This window comes from Gopherus evgoodei, chromosome 2 (genome assembly GCF_007399415.2).
Source record: "Gopherus evgoodei ecotype Sinaloan lineage chromosome 2, rGopEvg1_v1.p, whole genome shotgun sequence".
Lineage (NCBI taxonomy): Eukaryota > Metazoa > Chordata > Testudines > Testudinidae > Gopherus > Gopherus evgoodei.
Genome location: NC_044323.1, coordinates 268,530,214 through 268,552,129, shown reverse-complemented (window position 1 = coordinate 268,552,129; position 21,916 = coordinate 268,530,214). Strand labels below are relative to the sequence as shown.

Below are 21,916 nucleotides of genomic sequence, written 5' to 3'. Positions count from 1 at the left end.
AGAGCATGTTTAGAAGAAAGCATTTTTTTTCCTCTTTAAAAATAAGGATTTTTATCAAACTTCAAAAAATAAAAGAACTCCAGGTCTTCAGCATTGATGATATTTTCTGTCTACCCTCTATTAATTATTTTTATTTCATTTGTCTTTTATAACTCAGGTTATCTGGAATGAATATACCCCCTCCAATTATCAGCAACAAAAACTGGCTCAGACTTCATTTTGTAACGGACAGCAACCACCGATACCCTGGATTTAGTGCTCCCTATCAAGGTATATTTAATTAAAACCATTTTTCATTCCAGAATGTTAAAAAAGAGGGGGAGGGGTTGTAAACATTACTGCATTTCACATTGAGAGAAATGTGTTAATCTATTATAAATGGATAGTTCAAACATGCATAAATGATCATTCCCCTGCTGTGGGAACAACATAGTCTTTATTAAATTACAGTATAGACCAAAGTAGATAGTTGCTGTGCAAGCGCTTAGCATTTAAGAGGAATCTGGAACTCTGAAAGGTAGTGTATAGTTAATACTGAAACAACACTTCTATCCTAAAAGTACATCACCCACTCTTCAAAATGGTAGTGTATAATTAATACTGAAACAACACTTCTATCCTAAAAGTACATCACCCACTCTTCAAAATGATATAATAGTGCATGTTTGTAAAACAGTGCATATGAACTGCATACTAAATTGAAATTGTATCCAGTACATTTCTGTGTACACTGTGTTTATTATTGAGGGTTTAATTAACCTTGTTAGGATCCTTATCCACTGCTTTTATGAACAAGCATAATTTTGAATAAGTAGAGTAAAAGTATCTGAGGCATTAACTTGGGCATCTCACTGCTTGGAACAAGATAATTATAAAGATGAAGTACTAATGAAAATGTAGCTTCTATAATGTTTGGTAATAGTATCTGCTTTTACACAACCCACTATTGTAAATAATATATTTACAGTTTCAACTGGTCTTCAGGGAACAGTAACCCTTGTTATAGATAAATTTTCCATTTATCTGTTTAGAGAATTTCCATATAAGATGAGCAAAAGGATTTTACCTGCAGTATCTTTTTTATAATTTTTATGACAATCCTACACATAATTATGCCTGGAAGAAAAGTTACCCATGTGCATAAGTGTTTGCAGAATCAAGCCCCATCTATCTGATATTTAGATGAGTCTTATATTGCAACTAAACTAGGATAAAGCTATACATACTCCTGAAATACAGTGTGTTTGGACAGGTAGTTTATTATTGGAAGCCTTTTGTAACTTTGTGCGGCATGCCATGCCTCAGATACCATGCCTCAGATACTCAAGAATAGACAGACTTGAATCTGACTTGCAGTTCAGCAAACTAAAATGTGCACCTTGGTCTGCTCCAGGTTATGGAGCCCTGGTGTGTTTACCCTAATTGAATTTAGGTCAAATGAGTATTCCAAAGAGGAATGAAAAAAGTGACAATAAAAATAAGTTGAGAATTATATTCTCTAGAAAATGCAAGTTTTCTGTAACAGTGTTATACAAAAAAATATTTTTATATCATCCTTCATACCAAAAATCCCTCTTTACTGTAAACTAGCTAGCTCCTGGGACTGGTAATAGGATATGATGGAGTCTTTCACAACTAGGTCATTAGACAAAGCCAGTCCGAGGTTGGTAGTGAAAAACTATCTGATAATTGATTTGGTGGCTTATGTAGAATGAGATGAGTTGGTGCTCTCAGTCCAGTTATCAAGTGGACGTGTGTCCATATGAAAAAACTACAATACAGTGTACACCCTTGTTGGCATTGTTGGTAGAGATGCCAAGGAACAAATGACCAAGGAGAATGAACTGCTGTCCGATTTCTAGAATTGTTCCCACCACATTGTGTTTGAGGCATATGGTGAATGTGCATATGAAATCTGAACATGCTCAATTTCTCTCATTCCTCTTTATCGATTAAATTATGTTCTTCACTTTCTAATGGTGACAATCTGGAATCCTTTACAAATGATAAAGTTCACTTTACAAGCAAAATAAAAAAACTAAACCAAAAAATTATAAAGTGAGGTTCACTTAAAAATTCATCAGCTGTTCTCACATAGTGAGATCTGAAATAATGCAGTAGTTTCCCATACCTGAGAAAGGAAATGCTTTATAAACTTGAGGATGGGAAGAGGGAGGACAGGCTGTCAGATAGAGGAGAGAAAACTGGCAAGTGAAAAAAGATAATTAAAATTAAAATGTAAAATAAATAAACTTGCAAACATTGTCACAAACTAACCATGATAAAGGAGAATGGGGAAATGCAGTAATGTGGAAGGGAAAGGTATGGTTCAGAGCCAGTGACAGGCTATCACATAAGTTTGAGCATATAAAACAATCCTTACCATAGAAATCTCATATATTAATTAAAAATATTTCCTGTGATAGGCCAACCAGTTTCTTGAAAGAGATGATGCTCATTTTCTAGCAGCTTATTTGGTGGGTAACTGTATTTTAAGGTTTTACCTTTGTGATGGTAAGACATTTTAAAATAGATTCTGTAGCAAGTAAAAACATGCAGTTCAAAACTATTATGTTGAAGAGCAATGAAACAGAAATAAGAGTTTTAGGTGTGGTGGTTTTCCATTCATGTTTTTCCCCTACTCAACTCTGAAAGCTAGCCATCAATCCTTTCAACATCCTGTAAATTGTAATATTGCTGTACTGTTCCTGTAATTGCTGTAGTAACTGCATTGCTAAAACCTACCCATTCTCTACAAAACTCCAAGTTCTCACATACATTATTATAATTTTCTCCTGTCTTCCCTCCCTGCCTCTCACAAGTCTAAACATTCCCGCATACTAGCACTACAACCAGGACCGGCGCTAGGGGTTTGAGCGCCCTAGGCAGACGGCAATTTCGCCGCCCCGCGTGCTGGTCCCGCGGCTCCGCTGGAGCTGCCGCAATGATGCCTGCGGGCGGTCCACCGGAGCCGCACGACTGTGGCAGCTCCACCGGAGCAGCAGAGCACGGGACCCTCCGCAGGCACCACTGCGGCAGCTCCACCGGAGCCGCCTGCCACCCCCTCCGGCAAAACGGCGCCCACCATTTATTCTGGTGCCCTAGGTGATTGCGTAGGCTGCCTAAATGGTAGCGCCGGCCCTGACTACAACTGACATCTTGCTGTCATGCCATTCCAGCCACACTAACCCCTACTATATCTCAATATCACGAAGTTCAAAAGTTTCATCTGTGCTGGGAAGATTTGAATTCTACAACTGTTAATTGGGTCAGGAATTCCCAGACAGTACTTGCCCATATCTATTTCATATCATATTTATTCATACTGTCACACAGAATAGAGATTCTCAAAGCCAGTATGCCACTTGTTCAGGAAAAGCCCCTGGCGGGCTGGGCCATTTTGTTTGCCTGCCGCATCCACAGGTTCGGCTGATCGCGACTCCCGCTGGCCACGGTTTCCCGCTCCAGGCTAATGGGGGCTGCGGGAAGGGCGGCCAGCACATCCCTCAGTCTGTGCCTCTTCCTGCAGTCCCCATTGGCCTGGAGCGGTGAATTGTGGCCTGTGAGAGCCGTGATCAGCCGAATCTGCGGACGCAGCAGGTAAACAAACCAACCTGGCCGGCCAGGATCTTTCTCGGACCAGCTTTGAGAACCACTGACATAGAATCATAAACATGTGGAGGTGGAAGGGACCCTGGGAGGTCATCAAGTACAGCCCCCCAGAGCTGAGGCAGGACCAAGACCAAGGACCAAGGACCAGTCCTAACAGGTGTCTGTCCAACCTGTTCTTAAAAACCTCCAGTGATGAGGTATTCTGTAACCACTGGGCCCTTTTCAGCAGAACTACTGCATAGTCAGTTCTTCCCCATTTTGTGGTTGTGCAACCTCCTTTGGACAGGGAGAACAATTGATCAAAGTCCTCTTTATAATAATCCTTAAAATATTCAAGATTATTATTAGGTCCTCCTCAGTCATCTTTTCTCAAAACTAAATGTGCCAGTGTAACCTGGGGTGCCAGGGGTAGCCCTCACTGGAAGTGCCAACGTCAGGGCAGGCTGCACAAGAAGAGCAGATTCTACCAAAACTGGTGGTTAACCTGAAGTTTGACTCACCAACCAGTCACAAACTGTACTTCTGATCTCCCATACTGGTTATCATGAAGTTAAAAAAGAAATAGCACAGCTCCCTTATTGCATTCCAGTTCTCTGGCTCTCAGTCAGCACCTAGGCCCAGTGCAGTGAGAAGTTGTTTAAAAACCTCTGCTCACTATACAAAATGTTCTTCTGAACCCTAAAGGGCCAGCCACATTGCCAGGTCAATATTAGATTGATCTTACCCCAAATACCACTTTGCCAGCCAGTCCATTAGTTTCTAAAATTAAAGGCTTATTATAATGAAAAAAAGAAAGAACAAGAAGTAGTCAGATACATACAGAGACATCAAAGTCTATATTTCAGGTTCTTATCAGTATTGGTGAGTTTGCTGGGTTAGAAGTCCTTCTGGAACACATCCACAACTTGGATGGGTCATTCAGTCCTTTGTTCAGAGCTTCATTTGTAGAAAAATTGTTCCAGAGGTAGAAACCAGGAATGAAGACAAAATGGAGATGATGCAGCTGACTTTTATGGTCTTTTGCCATTTGGTTTGTACTTCCTGTGTCCATAACACAAGCTTTACAACACATGGCATGGAAAAGCCTTAGAGTTCTGTCCATTGGCATACCACACACCTTGCTGACTCATAAGGTGTATCCCCTTTTTCTTTCAGTGGGTTCATTGTACACGTGATGATCCTTGATGGGCCGTCAAATAGGCTAGGCAGTGTTCATGCCAGAAACACATCACAATTCTGGAAATACAGATATACTATACATATCTGTACATATATATAACTCGTAATACAAAGGTCAGGGGCAGCTCTATATTTTTTGCTGCCTCAAGCATGGCAGTCAGGCAGCCTTCAGCAGCGTTTCTGCGGGAGGTACGCCGGTCACATGGATTCAGCGGCGGTTCTGGGGGTGATCTGCTGGTCCCGCGCCGGCGTACCTGATGCTGAATTGCCTTCTAAACTGCAGGACCGCTGGACCTCCTGCAGAAACGCCACCGAAGGCGGCCTGACTGCCACCCTTACAGCGACCAGCAGGCCGCCTCCCACGGCTTGCCACCCCAGGCACGTGCTTGCTGCATTGGTGCCTGGAGCTGCCCCTGAGAAAGGTGATACAAACATAAAAACAATATTATCATACTTGGCAAATTGTAAGATTTTCACAGATACACATGGCATATCTGGTCAGATTCCTTGCAATTATATAATATTAGTATCAACAATATCATAAAGTGTCCCATGTATTCTATACAGCATCACATCCAGTACTTTAAAACTTTCCTCATAGGCAGAGGCAGATTAAGGTTTCCTGGGGCCTTGGGGCCAAGCAAGTGTGGAGGCCTCCCCATCCCTTCTACCTGTGGACACACCCAAGGATCCACCTCACTCTGCCCCTTCTCCCATGGCCCCGGCCCTGTTCTAGCCATGCTCCAGCCCCATTCTGCCTGCCTCCACTGCAGCCCCATAACCCGTTTGCTCCTTTTTGCACCCCCCCACATGGTCCCAAGACAAGAGAAACTCTGTCCTCCCTCCATGGCCCCAGTGTTGCAGCAGAGAGTGAGAGCTCCTCCCCCCCGGGGCTTAAGCCATGGTCCAAGTGCTGGAGCTTCCCTCTCCATCCCTCACTTCTGTGTGGGACCAGAGCTGGGACTTCTGCCCCTCCCATCCACCCAGTGCTTCTGCTGTGTACTGTGGTCGGGGCACTGAGGATTCCTCTGGCACCCTGCAGCTTCTGCCAAGGCTCCAGGGTTCTTAGTCCATTGGATAATCCACCACTTTTCATAGGTCAAGTTTTCTAAACCTTTTATTGCAGTGGTGGGCAACCTGCTGAACGTGGGCTGCATGCAGCCCATCAGGGTAATCTGATTGCAAGCCGTGAAACATTTTGCTGATGTTGACCATCCGCAGGCACAGCCCTCTGCAGATCTTAGTGGCCGCAGTTTGCCATTCCCAGCCAATGGGAGCTTTGGAAAGTGGCAGCCAGTACCCTGATGGGCCGCATGCATCCATGGATCGCAGGTTGCCCACTACTGTTTTATCATTTTTTTGCTCTCCTCTTGTCTTTTTCCAATTTGTTCATATATTTCCTAAGATGTGGTGACCAGAATTGAACACAGTACTCCAGCTGAGGCTTCACGAGTGTCAAGTACAGCAGGACGATTACCTCCCATATCTTATATACAACAGTTCTGTTAATACACCCCACAATGGTATTAGCTTTTACACAACTGCATCATATTGTTGACACGTATGTAACTTGACATCCACTGTAACCACCTGGCCCTTTTCAGCAGTACTATTACTACCTAGCCAGTTATTCCCCATTTTGTGGTTGTGCATTTTATTTTTTCTTCCTAAGTGTAGTACTTTGTACTTATCTTTATTGAATTTCATCTTGTTGAATCTACACCGATTGTCCAATTTGTCTAGGTTGTTTCTGACTTCTAATCTTGTCCGCCAAAGTGCTTCCAACCCTTCCCAGGTTGGTGTCATCTGCAAATTTATAAACATACTTTCTATTGCATTATCCAATTCATTAATGAAAACACTTTGTAGTACTTGGCCCAGGACTGATCCCTGAGGGAATTCACTAGATATGCCCTCCCAATTTGACAGTGAACTATAACTACTCTTTGAGTATGGTATTTCAAACAATTGTGCATCTACCTTATGGTAAGTTAATCTTGACTGCATTCCCTTAGTTTGCTTGTTGTGCCAAAAGTCTTAGTAAAAAATAAAGATGTATTGTATCTACTACTTCCCCCATATCTACTAGGTCAGTAACTCTGTCTAAGAAGGGATTTAGGATGATTTAGCATGGTTTTGTTCTTGACAAACCCATGTTGGCTATTCCTTATAATCCTATTATACTCTAGGTATTTACAATGTGATTGTTTTAATAATTTGTTCCAGTATCATTCCAAGAATTGAAATTAGGCTGACTGGTCTATAATTCCCTGGGTCCTCTTTGTTCCCCTTTTAAAGATAGGTACTATGTTTGCTCTTCTCCAGTCCTGAGACCTTACCCATTCTTCAATAATTCTTGAAGATAACCTGTAATAATTCCAAGATTTTTTAGTCTCTAAGGTGCCACAGGACTCGCTGTTGCTTTTTACAGATCCAGACTAACACGGCTACTTCTCTAATACAATTCCAAGATTGTTTCAGCTAGTTGCTTATGTACCCAAGAATGAATTTCATCAGGCCCTGTCGACTCAGATATATCTAACTTATCTAAATACTTTTTAACCTGATCTTTCTCTCTTTTAGGTTGCATTTCTCTCCCCATGTTAATATTATTTTTGTTATCTGGCCACCATTAACCTTTTTAGTGAAAACTGACGAAAAATAGATATTAAACACCTTAGCCTTCTTGATGTCATCAGTTATTAGCTCTTCTTCCCGGCTAAATTGAAGACCTATACTTTTCTTTATATTTCTATTGCTCTTAATGTATTTAAAGAACTTCTTATTGCATTTTATGTCCCTTGGTAGGTGTTAAGTCACTTCTTGACTTAGCCTGTCTGATTTTCGCCCTACATGCTTGTGTTAATTTTTTGTACTCCTTAGAAATTCATCCTGTTTCCATTTTTTGAAGCATTCCTTTTTGATTTCCAGGTCATTAAAGAGCTCCTGATGGAGCCATATTGGCCTCCTACTATTCTTCCTGTCTTTCCTTTGCATCAGGATTGTTTGCAGTGGTGTCTTTAATAGTATCTCCTTGAACAACTGCCAGCTCTCCTGAACTCCTTTATCCCTCAAATTTTCTTCCTAAGGAACCTTAGCTACCAGTTTTCAGAGTTTATTGAAGTTGGCTTTTTTGAAGTCCATAGTCCTTATTCTGCTGTTCTCACTCCTTCCTTCCATTAGAATCATGAAATCTATGATTTCATGATCACTTTCAGCCTACATTCAAAATGCAATAAATTCCTCCCTATTGGTCAGAATCAAGTTTAAAATGTCTGTCTTTCTTGTTACTTCCTCCACTTTCTGAAACAAAAAGTTGTTGCCAACACATTCCAAGAACTTTGTATTTTGCCATACTACATTTTCAACTGATGTCTGGGTAGTTAAAGCTCCTCATTGCTACCAAGTCTTGTGTTGTGGCTTTTTCTGTTATTTGTTCTACACAAGCCTCATCCCCCTTATCTTCTTATATAAACTTTTGAGAGCCGCCATCTCCTTTGTCTCTTTTTCTCATCAATCTTTTAATGTTCTAGCATTAGTCCTATTTTTATGATATATTATTGTATTAGACCTATATTTATTATAGTATATTGAATTGCTGAAAGCATTCCTTACCTCCCTCTGCCTCCTCTTCCCTTTTCTTGGCACTATATACTGGTGATGATTATTCTTTTACAGTGCTAAAACTATGTACAAAGCAGTAATCTATTGTTGGCTGAATTCCCAGCATGATCTGCCTTCAGTTAACATTCTTTATCATAGAAACCTAATTTTAAAAATAAAGAGAGGAAATAAGTTAATGGGTATATCAGAGAAAAAATACAGAGACTTTTTTTTAGCACATACACCTAAAAATATGTGTAAATATGAAGCAACATGTGGACTGGTTACTCTAGTGGTTGACAGTGACTCGTGTATTTAAATTGATGTAAAAAAACGTACTTTGGATGCTAATCTTAAATTGCTTGGACTGTTTTCACATTACTGTTTTGTTCTTTGTTTCTCCCTCTTTCTTTTTATTCTTTTCTGGTACCAAGTAAGCTGGAGCATGAATTAACACAGTACAGAACCATGCAGAAATTCAAATATCTTTCTCAAACCCTAAAACAAAAAATACATATGGGCTTTGTGTGTTTGCTTTTTCTTGACAGTTGCCTCAAGGATTCGACAATGGGATACAGAGCCTTTTACTTCATGGGTCACTAGCATGGATGTGGGCCAAGGCACATTGTCAGTTCTAAGCAGAAGCTGAAAGCTGTTATTACCTTATCTTATCTGTAATCACACTTAAGCTAGCTGATGGTCTTTGTTCAGCTCCTGGTTTTTTTTTTCTGTTGATGACCTCACAAAAACCACTATAACAACTGACAGTACTAGGCACCCTTGTTGGAGAATTCAGCAAAGATGCCAGGGATTTTCTGTCTATGTAGACTGACCTAACCACCGTTGGGAATGGTCCCTCAAAGAGTCTGACACAATGTGGAGTTTAAGATAGTTGCTGACCATGCTTTAACGTTTTTGGTTTATCAGAAGATTTTAATTTCCATTGCTGTAAATATGGCACCTTTTTTCCAGACGCTAAAGGTTTGCCTATATGTGATCTCCTCATCTCAAAAAAGATATACTGGCATTAGAAAAGGTTCAGAGAAGAGCAACTAAAAAGATTAGGGGTTTGGAACAGGTCTCATATGAGGAGAGATTAAAAATGCTAGGACTTTTCAGCTTGGAAAAGAGGAGACTGAAAGGGGGTATGATAGAGGTATATAAAATCATGAGTGATGTGGAGAAAATGAATAAGGAAAAGTTATTTATTTGTTCCCATAATATAAGAACTAGGGGTCACCATATGAAATTAACGGGCAGCAGGTTTAAAACAAATGAAAGGAAGTTCTTCTTCACACAGTGCACAGTCAACTTGTGGAAATTGTTTCCTAAGACAGTTGTGAAGGCTAGCACTATAACAGCATTTAAAAGAGAACTGGATAAATTCATGGAGGTTAAGTCCATTAATGGCTACTAACCAGGATGGCAAAGAGTCCTGTGGCACCTTATAGACTAACAGACGTATTGGAGCATGAAAGCTCATGCTCCAGTACATCTGTTAGTCTATAAAGTGCCACAGGACTCTTTGCTGCTCTTACAGATCCAGACTAATACGGCTACCGCTCTGATACTAGCCAGGCTGGGTAAAGCCTTTGTTTGTCAGAAGGTGGAGATGGATGGCAGGAGAGAGATCACTTGATAATTACCTGTTAGATTCACTCCCTCTGGGGCAACTGGCATTGGCCACTGTTAGTAGACAGGATACTGGGCTAGATGGACCTTTGGTCTGACCCAGTATGGCCATTCTTATGTTCTTATGACACTCAGAAAAGTTAAGAGAAATTTAACTAAAGCTGTGACATTAATGTACTTACATTACATCACATTATACTCCTATGTGGATGCTGTCACTCAGAAGTAAAGTAGCTTAATTCTCCTCCATCCAGAGAGGAACAAGGAATATTGTCTACTCTGAAAACGCTACAGCCACATAACTGCACTGCTGCAGCTACACCACAGTAGTGCTTCAGGGTAAACACTGCCTACGCTTACAAGAGGCTTTCTCCAGTTGGCGTAGATATTCCAACTTCCCAAGAAGCAGTAGGTAGGTCTGCAGAACAATTCTTCTGTCAACCTAATTATCTTTATACCAAGGATTAGATAAGTTTGACTGCATCACTCAGGGGTCTGGCCTCAGTTTTTGTCTGTACAGGGTATGGAAGTAAGGACCAAGAGGCCTTCCATCCCAGTGAACCAGAATCAGGTAAAATAACAGTCCTTGTACAGCAGGGAAAGTAGACACAAAGTAGGTGGAGGACCACAAGTTACTCTAGAGTTAGATGGGAAGGATGTGGTGGTGGCAGGGAAATGGTCCTATCCTCCCTCCATACTGGTCTATGGAATTGGTCAAACGTAGCAGGGAGAACAGGCTGCAGTATCATCCAAAGTATATATTCTGCCTGTTAACTGGGAAGCCATGGGACAGATGAGGTACAATCCCTCTACTAGTTCGCCCTGGGTGATGTGGCTCAGAACTAGCCACCAACATGGACCTCTGCCTAAATGGCACAATGTGACCTATTATATTTGAAGTTTTTTGTCTGTTGGCGAAGCACAGTCTTGCCCGGATCTTTGCAGACCCCCATTACTTCATTTTTATTTAAGCAACATTCTCCATTCAAAGTCACTGAGTAACTTTTAGGATAGTTACTTTCACTTCAAGTTCTTTCTTTGATGGACTGCAGTTGAGCTTCTCCTTCTTTGAATGGAAGGAATTGCTCCTTGATAAGATCTGCAAATTCCTAGAGCAGAGACTCTCTTAAAGCTATCAGGACAAAAAAAAGATGTAACTGTAACTGTTTTACAGTGTAAATACCAGAAAGGATTTTTTTTTCTGAGAGGGTAAATTTCTCCCAGGATGAATTGCTATGTCTTGTATTCACAGCTTCTAGCTCTTTAAATTTAGCAGGTGGTTTTTGACTGATGATTTGGAAGTGAAATCTGATGGAATTCTTCCTGCTTAACTTTCAATCTGCTGAGTGTTAAGCATAAATGAGAAACTGCACCAACCCATCTGTTTTTGATTCCCTCCTAAACCTTCTCTTTCTTTTGAACTGGATTTTTTCTAAATGAATGCTCAGAATATTAGAGTTAGTTGTAAAGAAGCACACTTGAGAATCAGGTCTGTAATGATGTACCATGTCAGGAATACAGAGTCTGATCTGACTGGCCCTATTCGCTTTGTTTTTCTGTTGGTGTAAAATCCTTACTAATCTTCATTTGTTCAATGCAGAATTATATGGATTTGCCCTGCCAGCAGTTCAGTACCATTTGCCATGATCCACGATGGCATGGAATGGCTGATTTCAGTTACTCTGTCCCTGCAGTAAGTTCCTGCACCAGCACTTTCCTGGACTGAGATCCAAGTTTTCTGGTTCCCTTCTATTTGCCTGGAAATGACATTGGCAGTACAATTCCCATGGAATCATGATATGGGAAACCATATATCTGGTGATTAATATCAGTTTTGTCAGGTCAATGGATTACTGTATTAACTTTTTTTTCCTCTGGAAGCTTGTATTCAAATATTGTCCTAGGTTGCAAGTAAAACTGATTTTAGTGGTCTTATTCGACTCCCCATTTGTGCACATCGCAGAACCACCATGAAATTTAATTAGGGCTGTCAATTAGTCACAGTTAAGTCACATGATTAATTTAAAAAAATCACAATTAATTGCACTGTTAAACAGTAGAATACCATTTGAAATTTATGAAATATTTTGGATGTTTTTTTACATTTTCAGACATATTGATTTCAATTACAACACAGAATACAAAGTGTACAGTGCTCACTATAAATTATTTTTATTACAAACATTTGCACTGCAAAAATGATAAAAACAGTATTTTTCAACTCACTTCATACAAGTACTGTAGTGCAATCTCTTTATCATGAAAGTGCAACTTATATATATATATACACATACATATATATATATATACACATGCATATATATATGTTACATAACTGCACGAAAAACCAAAACAATGTAAAACTTTAGAGCCTACAGGTCCACTCAGTCCTACTTCTTGTTCAGACAATTGCTAAGAGAAACAAGTTTGTTGACATTTATGGGAGATAATGCTGCCCACTTCTTAATTATGATTGTGACAGCGTACCCCATAAGGCTTTATGGGGTGGGGATGCTCATAAATGTATGTATGATATAACTGGAATAGGGTTTTGCTACATGTAAAGATTATGATCTACTGGTTATGTTCATCCTAGTTGTATGCAGGCACCATTTGTGTGTTCAAAGTTATGAACATTGGCTGTATAATTGCTTGATTTCTAAGTAGCCTTAGTTTAAACATGTGATCACTTCTTGGGAAAGGAATGTGCAAATTAAGTGCTCAGTCCAGAAGTACTTAACAGACAAAAGAGCTTGGAATGCTCCAATCCACATGAGAAGTCTTCCTGGAGACATACAAGATACCATGTGTAAATTGGCTTCTGCCTGTAAAGACTGAGTCATGCATGGACATGTGACTTGCCCAGGTGACTCCAGAACTCCATCTTGAAGCTGGACTTTGAATAGGAGTGAGAAAGGGGGTCTCCAGCCACAAGAGAGAGTCTATTTAAACCCGTGAGAGATCCCTCCATTTTGTCATCAGCTGGCTAAAGAAGGGGCCTCTCCACCTCCCCAGGATACTGAAAGGAAACTGGAACAAAGGACAGTGTGCAAGGAGTGTGAGTGATTGCTGGACCCAGGCTAAAAGGAGATTAGCCTGTAAAAGGGAAAATTCTGGAACTGGTGAGGAACTTATCTGTATTTAGTTTGATTAGACATAGATTTGCCCATTTTATTTTCTTTTGCTTGGTGACTTACTTTGTTCTGTCTGTTACTACTTGGAACCACTTAAATCCTACTTTCTGTATTTAATAAAATCACTTTTTACTTTTTAATTAACTCAGAGTATGTATTAATACCTGGGGGAGCAAACAGCTGTGCATATCTCTCTGTCAGTGTTATAGAGGATGAACAATTTATGAGTTTATCCTGCATAAGCTTTATGCAGGGTAAAACGAATTTATTTGGGTTTCAACGCCACTGGGAGTTGGGCATCTGGGTGCTAAAGACAAGTACACCTCTATGAGCTGTTTTCAGGTAAACTTGCAGTATTGGGGCAGGCGATTCAGACTCTGGGTCTTTGTTGAAGTAGACAGGAGTGTATGGCTCGGCAAGAAGGGGTGCTGAAGTCCCGAGCTGGCAGGGAAAACAGGAGTAGTCTTGGCACATCGGTTAGCAGGTCCCAAGGGGGTTTCTGTGATCCAACCCGTCAAAACAATGTCACCTGAAAGTGAGAACAGGCATTCACATAGCACTGTGTAGCTGGTGTTGCAAGATATTTACATGCCAGATGTGCTAAAGATTTATATGCCTCTTCATGCTTCGGCCATCGTTCCATGGGACATGATTCCATGCTGACGATGCTCGTTAAAGAAATAACGTGTTAATTAAATATGTATGTCTCCTGCTCTATTTTAGCTGCATTCTGCCATATATTTCATGTTGTAGCAATCTTAGATGATGACCCAAACATGTTCGTTTTAAGAACATTTTCACTGCAAATTTAACAAAATGCAAAGAAGATACCAATGTGAAATTTCTAAAGATAGCTGCAGCACTCAACCCAAGATTTAAGAATCTGAACTGCCTTTCAAAATCTGCGAGGGATGTGGTGTGAAGCATGCTTTCATAAGTCTTAAAAGAGCAACATTCTGATGTGGAAACTACAGAACACAAACCATCAAAAAAGAAAATCAACCTTTATTATTGAGCAGAATCTGTCATCAGCATGGACACACATCCTCTGGAATGGTGGTTGAAGCATGAAGGGACATATGAATCTTGAACGCATCTGGCATGTAAATTTTTTGCGACGCTAGCTACAACAGTGCCCTGCAAATGCTTGTTCTCACTTTTAGGTGACATTTTAAAGAAGCAAGGAGCCTTATCTTCTGCAAATGTAAACAAATTTGTTTGTCTGTATGATTGGCTGAACAAGAAGAACTGATTGGACTTGTAGGCTCTGAAGTTTTACACTGTTTTATTTTTGAATGCGGGGGGGCTTGTACATAATTCTACATTTGTAAATTCAGCTTTCATGATAAAGAGATTGCACTTGTATTTGCAGAGATATACTTGCATTTGCAGTAAGTGAATTGAAAAATACTATTTATTTTCTTTTTTACAATGCAAATATTTGTAATACAAATAAAGTGAGCACTGTATACTTTTGTATTCCATATTGTAATTGAAAGCAATATATCTAAACATGTAGAAAACATCCAAAAATATTTAAATAAATGGTATTCTATTATTGTTTAACAGCACGATTAATTTTGCAATTAATCACGATTAATTTTTTAAATCACATGATTAATAGTGATTAATTTTTTTAATCGCTTGACAGCCCTAAATTTAATGTGTTCCAGCATGATGGATAGTCTCTACTCAACAGAATCCCGAGCCTGGAATAGCAATAGTGTTTCAGTTCACTGATTGGTCTTTGACCTCCAAGCAATCTTTCCTGGTTTGTGGAAGTGGGAACGGTGAGGCCTACTAATGATGTCACTGTCTCTTATTTTATACTCTCCATTCACTTTGCTGCTGGGGTGCAGACAATGAGTCCGATGAATAAGTGAGATTCAACATGTCTCTCAGGTGAACTGTAGATTTCTTGCTCACACCCTTTTTGTATGTGAGGCTTGAACTATTTCTGAGGATGACATGCAAGTCCCTTGTTTATAGTTCTTTTATTGTTTCTAAAGAGTTAGTTTGTGGGCATTCCCCAAACTCAGAATGTGTTTCAGTAACAAACATATAGCAAAATCTCATGACTTCAAATACAATGATGATACACCCATGTTAACAGGATAATGATGTTCAGTAGTCCATGAGTTTTCAAATGATATCTGACAAGGCAAGCTTTGTACACAATATATCATAATCATATAAAAGTGGTGAATATGGGGGTTACAGGGAGTTATTCTGAGGTACAGCGTGACACTTTTACACCATCTTTCTGGGTGCGGTAACATTTGAGAGCACCTGCACCACTTCATACACTGAAAAAGAGATGTCAACATACTGCATTGTTAATGGACCCAACGGGACAGATTCTGAACTGGTGTAAATCAGTGTAGTTTCATTGATCTCAGTGTAACTATGACAATTTACACCAGATGTGGATCAAGCTGCCTGTCTTCACATAAAAGTTCCAAAAGCATGTCTGGACTCTGCATGAGAAATGGTGATCAAAGACCAAGAGGAGAAGACCTCATATTTATCGCTTCTTAACAAGGATCTTCACAGACAGAAATATTCACAGAGCATGGCATCAAAATGCAGCAAAACCAGAGCAGCAGACACAGGCTTGTAGATTTTTGGATACGGATGATGCCTGAGTTTGCTCTGATGATCCAAGAATCTCTCATCTCTTCATCTTGATGTCTTAACTCAGCAACATGTAACATTAATTTATCATTTAAAACAAGAGCATTTTGCAACAAAATCCCTCAATCTGTGGGTATTTTTTTGAAAGGAAGCTAATTTGTAAAGCTCCCAAAATATGCTTACTAAAGGCTGTTTTAAACAAAGTGTTTTTGGTTTTTTTCCCAAGGCATATGATATTTTTCATATCGCTGCCAGAAACTTTCCTATGGGATAGTGTTCTTCCAATCAGGCACTTGCATACTTTGTTTAGCTTTATCTACTTTTTTTATTATTATTATTTTTAATTGGGAAAAAGCTTATTGAATTCTGGTAGACCTTCACCCTTGCAGAGAACTTCACATAAGGAAGTTAGAAGCAGAAGAAATGTCCATGTTCTCACAGATTAAATTTGCTACATTGGTACAGGACATACATTGCTCAGGGGGGATCCAGGAGATTTTCCAAAGTAAAATTAATCTTTTAGGTGAAAATTTGAAAACCAAAAGTTTAATCAGAAAGCCAAAATATTTACATTCAGAAATGCTGCAGTGGCACCTCATGGGAGTTGTAGTTCAGATGCTGTATGCTCCCATTCTCTTCTGTAATCTGGGATACATAATCATACTATATCACCCATGAGAAGCAATAGTCTCTACTCCTGGAGAGAGGAGACAGTGCAGCATGAGAGTTTCTGGCCATGGTGAATCATGGCAGGCCTAGTCAAGCTTGAGAGCCTAGCCCTTCATTTCCAAATTTCCTTTTACAAAAAAACAAAGGATTAAAAATGCCTGAAATCTAAACAAATAACGTCATTCAACTCAAAATTGTTTTCCAGTTTTTCAGATCTGGCAGCAACCTACTGCCCCCCGCAAAACAACAACAACAACAACACACAAAACTGTTACTTGCCTATCTGTGTTAGTAAGTTCTATACCTGGTGGTAAGCATTTGCAGAATTGGAACCTCAGGTGGTATTGTAACTGAGGAATATTTGGACTGAGGAGTAACTATATTATATGCAGTAGGACGGTTAATTTCATGGAGCCAGATTTGTCCACTGATAATTAAGCAATCATTTGGAAACATCTAGAAGATAATAAGGTGATAAGTAACACTCAGCATGGATTTGTCAAGAACAAATTGTTTTAAACCAAACTGATAGCTTTCTTTGACAGGATAACAAACCTTGTGGATAGAGGGGAAGCAGTAGGTGTGATGGTCCTGCAGGCTAAGTTCCCTCTAAGCTTCTTGGCCATGCAGCAGCCTATTTAGCACTGCGCAGGTGCTCAGGGAACCCACCTAGGGACCTGCCTCAGCCTGGGGAGGGGCGCCCCTCCCCTGGCCCAAACCAAGCCCAGACTCAAACCGGCCACAGCAGAGTGGTCACCCCTATGGCAAATCTGCTGCAGTCTGGACCTGCTGCGTACGGGATCCTCCTACCCCAACCCAGACCCAGCCGTGGAGGCTTGGCCTAGCCCTGTCGCAGGGCACCTGGCCCCAAACCTAGCCCCGGCTGGACCTGTGGGGGCTATGGGACGGGCGAATATCCTGAAGCCCCAGCCCAGATGCTGCTGCTGCGGAGGGAAGGAGGGAGAGCTGGAGAGAATCCTCTCTCCCCCCCATAGTCTCAGAGCACCCTCCTGTACCTCAATGCCTTCATCCCTACCCCAGAGCCCACAGCCCCAACCAGAGCCCTCACACCCCTGCACTCGAACCCTCTGCCCCAGCCCTGAGCCTGTCATCCCCAGCCCCACCCCACTTCAGGCTGGGGCAGGGGGTTGGGTATGGGAAGGAAGTTTGAGGTGTGGGGTCCCGACATCACTTATTGTGGCTCTCAGGAAGCAGTTGCTGGGTCCCTGTGGCCACCATGCTGCATGGGCAGCCAGGGAGTCTCCGTTCGCTGCCCTTGCACCCACAGGCATTGCTCCCGAAGCTCTCATTGGTCGTGGTTCCTGGCCAATGGGAGCTGTGGAGCTGGCACTCGGATAGGGGAAGCACACAGTGTTTTTTCAACAGCAGGGCAACATTTTCAAAAATGACTGGTGATTATGTTTGCCTCAAATTTTCGGCACCCTACTTGCTTAAAAGGACCTGATTTTCAGAAGGTGCTGAGTACTCCACCCCACTGAAAATCAGATGTCTTTTAAGGTGCCTCAGTTAAACATCCAAAAATTGTTATCTGAAGTCACTAGTTGCTTCTGAAAATCTTGGACATCACATGATTTTGGACAAATTTCAATGTGTGTTCTCCCATCACAGCCCAAGATGTTTCTCTATAAAATGTAGAATCCAGCCCAACAGATTCCCTGTGTGTCACTCCTTTCTAAATACATTAAGGATTAATGTATACTCAGTCAAATGTCTACAGGTTATCTGAAGTTATTTGACTAATAGTTCACTGGAGCTTACTAGCATAGCAGGTGCTGTTGAGCCAGAACCATTGTACCTTGCACAAAAGAGGTACGCTTTATAGCTTAACAGCCTACCTGTTACCTTCTCGATGCTGATAGCATCAATTACATTTGCAGAAATGACCTCTTTTCTTATAGTCTTAAGTACATTTCAGAATAGGTCCTGAATAGTTTCATAATGGCATTGGTCTCCTAGAGAGTTCTCTGCATCTCACTTAGGATAGAACTTTTTATTAAATTTCACCAGTTCTTCCATATAACTTTATAGTGCTGCCTAACATTTCCCTTGCTAAAAATTAATTGATAAATACGACTATATCATATTTAATCTGAACAGAAATAACTCAGAAGTGTTTTCACTTACAAATAATATATTTATTCCCTCAAAAGATGGCCCTCATTTATTCATTCTGAAATAAATTCAGCACTAACTAGCTAATGGCAATATGAGTTCATTAGGAAATATTCTGGTATTCAACTCTTGTCATATGAAGTGCTTTCCTTTATTAGTAAGCTGTATTCTCTTGTGGGCCAGAAAGAGCACTAGAAAATGGAACACTCACTGAAAAGTGAGATTTTATACATATCCTATGTTATGTGAATCATTTGCTCTGATATATTTGATAACTCTAGATGTGAAGATTGTGGAATGTTATAAGTAAATTATTTTCTAAAAAAAATATCCAGGCATTGCTCAGGCTAGTGTGTCTGGACACATACGTCATATGGTATAATTTTGTTTCCTGATTGGATGAATTCAATTAGGTTTTACTGTGACTACTAATAATTACACATTTATAATTCACTTTTAATGGAATATACTATACCTCTTCCAGCATCCTCTCAATTTCAAAACATGTGTAGCACTTTCTTTATGCCCGTGTTGTATTGTGAATAGAATTTCATTGGGAGATATTTTTTGACCCTCGTTGATGGTTTGTATGTCCTAAACCAGAAGACTGGATGCCTTTGTAAATTTACCTTTGCTATTGTATCTTAGTAGATGCTATTGTTTTTCATAAGGACTTATCCTTTCTAAATCCTGCTAACATATTTTCCTAAATAATATCCTGCAAGAATGGGCTCCACAAGTTATTATATGTTACACTAAAGCATTCCTTTTGTTCATTTTAAATTTATTGCCCTCTTGTTTTTATTATAGGAAAGAGAAAATCCATACATCCCTTTGCTTTTTTTCTATGCCATTCATTATTCTATAGTCCCTTTATAATAGTCTCATTTGTTTATCCTCTCTAAACTGAAAAATCTTAATCTTATTCTCTTGGAATTCAGAACTCCACTCCACTGCTCACCACTTAACACCACATTCCTATGATCAGTTTAACCTTCCTTGGACCCATCTCAATCCTCCCTACTGTCTTCTGACTAATCTAAACAACTTGTGTTGTCAGCAAGTTTTACCAATTAACAATTGTCTTCTAGTTCTTTAATAAATATATAGAACAGCACCAATGCTAGCACTGACCTCATAAGAACGCTGCTATTAACCTCTTTTAGTGATGACACTTGGCCATTCATTCTGATTCTTTATATTTACCCAGTCTGTAATCCAGAATTACCTCTTTATGTCATTCTGAAGTTACAAATGTTCTTTAATAATCACTTGTAAAGGAATTTATTGGAAGTTTTTTGAGAGCATAAAGAAATTATATCCACTGTTTTCCTTATCCTCAATTTTGTTGAGTGTTTTAAGGCATTGCAATAGATTGTGGTGTCATGATTTACCATTAGAGAAGGATGTGTTGGTTATCTCTATCTTTATACTCATCTAGATGCATTAAAGCTCTGTGCTAGATTCAACTGTGTCCACTGAGCACAGTTTAGGGGAAGGAGGTGAGGGACCACAGAGACATTTAATAATTGGAGATATACTTATCTCCTAGAACTGGAATGTCATCAAGTCCAGCCCCCTGCCTTCACTAGCAGGACCAAGTACTGATTTTTGCCCCAGATTCCTAAGTGGCCCCTTCAAGAATTAAACTCAGAACCATGGGTTTAGCAGGCCCCTTCAAGGATTGAGCTCACAACTGTGGGTTTAGCAGGCCAATGCTCAAACCACTGAGCTATACCTCCCCCTGCAACAGCTGCAGCTCTTGATTATGAAACCAGTTCTCTGCTGGCCCTGGCAGATTCAGGGATGCTGTAAAGTGTATTGGCTAGCTATAGCCTCTGGAGACCATTATACCAGCCAAGAAGAACTGGAGTACTGCCTTTTCAGACAAGCAGTCTATTCTGGGCACCACAGAGTGTGTGATGTTTGAAATTGGTACACTGGCTTTGCACCACCTGGTGACATTCTTGCAACAAGGATAGCTCAGTGGTTTGAGCATTGGTCTGATGAACTCAGGGTTGTGAGCTCAATCCGTGGGGGTACCACTTAGAGCTGTGGTAAAATCAGTACTTGGTCCTGCTAGTGAAGGTAGGGGGCTGGACTCAATGACCCTTTGAGGTCTGTTCTAGGAGATGGGTATATCTCCATTATTTTATCTTTTTTTTCCCCCAGACTCTTTGAACCCCCAGATTATCACAACAGGGCAGGATCAGATAAGTTAATAAATCTGTATTCATTTTCTTAAATATTTTTCTCAGTATTTAGATAAGCATCATGAATCTATAATTCCCAGCATCACCCTTCAACCTTTTTAAAAAATGGACTAGTCTTCAGTATAGCCTGCAGTATAGTAGATGCTTATAATGATAAATTGCATCCTTTTTTTTTAGTGATTCAGCTCTTTTGGGCTTACATTATTCAGAATGCTGATAAAAACCACATTTATTGCAATTTAATCTGTCAAGCTTATCAGTCACTTAAATAAGTGCAAGCAGTTTGGAGCAGGAATTTTCTCTTACTGTGTATGTACTGTATCTAGCTGTATCTGAACTCAATTGAATCCTCCAGACATTACTGGAATACAAATAAATGATACATTTCATTATTAAACATGACACAAATTTCCCTAAAATATGCTACAGACACCAATCTGTATAAACAATAAGTTCCCCTCAGAAAGAGAATTTTTAAGATGTGTAAATTATTTCTTTGCATTTGGCTTCTCATAGGCATGAGTCCATCACTTGGCCAATGTCCTCTACTGTGTATCCTTAAGCTATTATCTTTGCCCAGGAAGTCACCAATAACCCTGTTCTAGCTCTCAGGCATCTCCTCAAACCTGCACATGATGATATGAAGAGGAAACTATTGTCTCCCATAGTCCATCAAACAGTTCTCTCAGAGAGTTTGTAATTCTCACAGCACTACATAACATGCGTCAGTCCAGGACTAGGATCTAGAGATAGACTTTCCTACAAGGGAAATCTTGTGCAAATATGTTTGTCACATTGTAGATTGGGCCGTTTAAGAGGGAACTGGACTGTGGTGTTAGTGATGGTGAACATTTAGAGTTACCACTAGGAGACAAAGTGCAAGAGGGTAAGAGTCTGTAAGCAGGAAACAAAGTCAGTCTTGCATTCACCCCATTCATAGTGTGATGGGTCTCTGTAATTTCTACATGGTCCAGCCCACCTGTGCCTTATTAATAGCCTAGGTAGGGCCTGGTAGAGGGCAGCTGGACTCTATAAACAGCCAAAGGGAAACAGAAACCATGAGAGGAAGCTGTGACAGAGGTAGAAGGCTGATGCAAGCTGCAGTGA

The 21,916-nt window shown here is 40.2% G+C and overlaps 1 protein-coding gene across 4 annotated transcripts in view; it reads left to right on the top strand.

Moving 5' to 3' along the window:
- CSMD3 (CUB and Sushi multiple domains 3) overlaps positions 1-21,916 on the top strand; it is a 1,232,975-nt gene that overhangs the window by 390,736 nt on the left and 820,323 nt on the right. For all 4 annotated transcript variants that reach the window (XM_030553724.1, XM_030553722.1, XM_030553727.1 and 1 more), the window contains exon 6: positions 158-270. In XM_030553724.1, the coding sequence (XP_030409584.1) occupies positions 158-270 (113 nt within the window). The remainder of the gene's footprint in view (positions 1-157; positions 271-21,916) is intronic.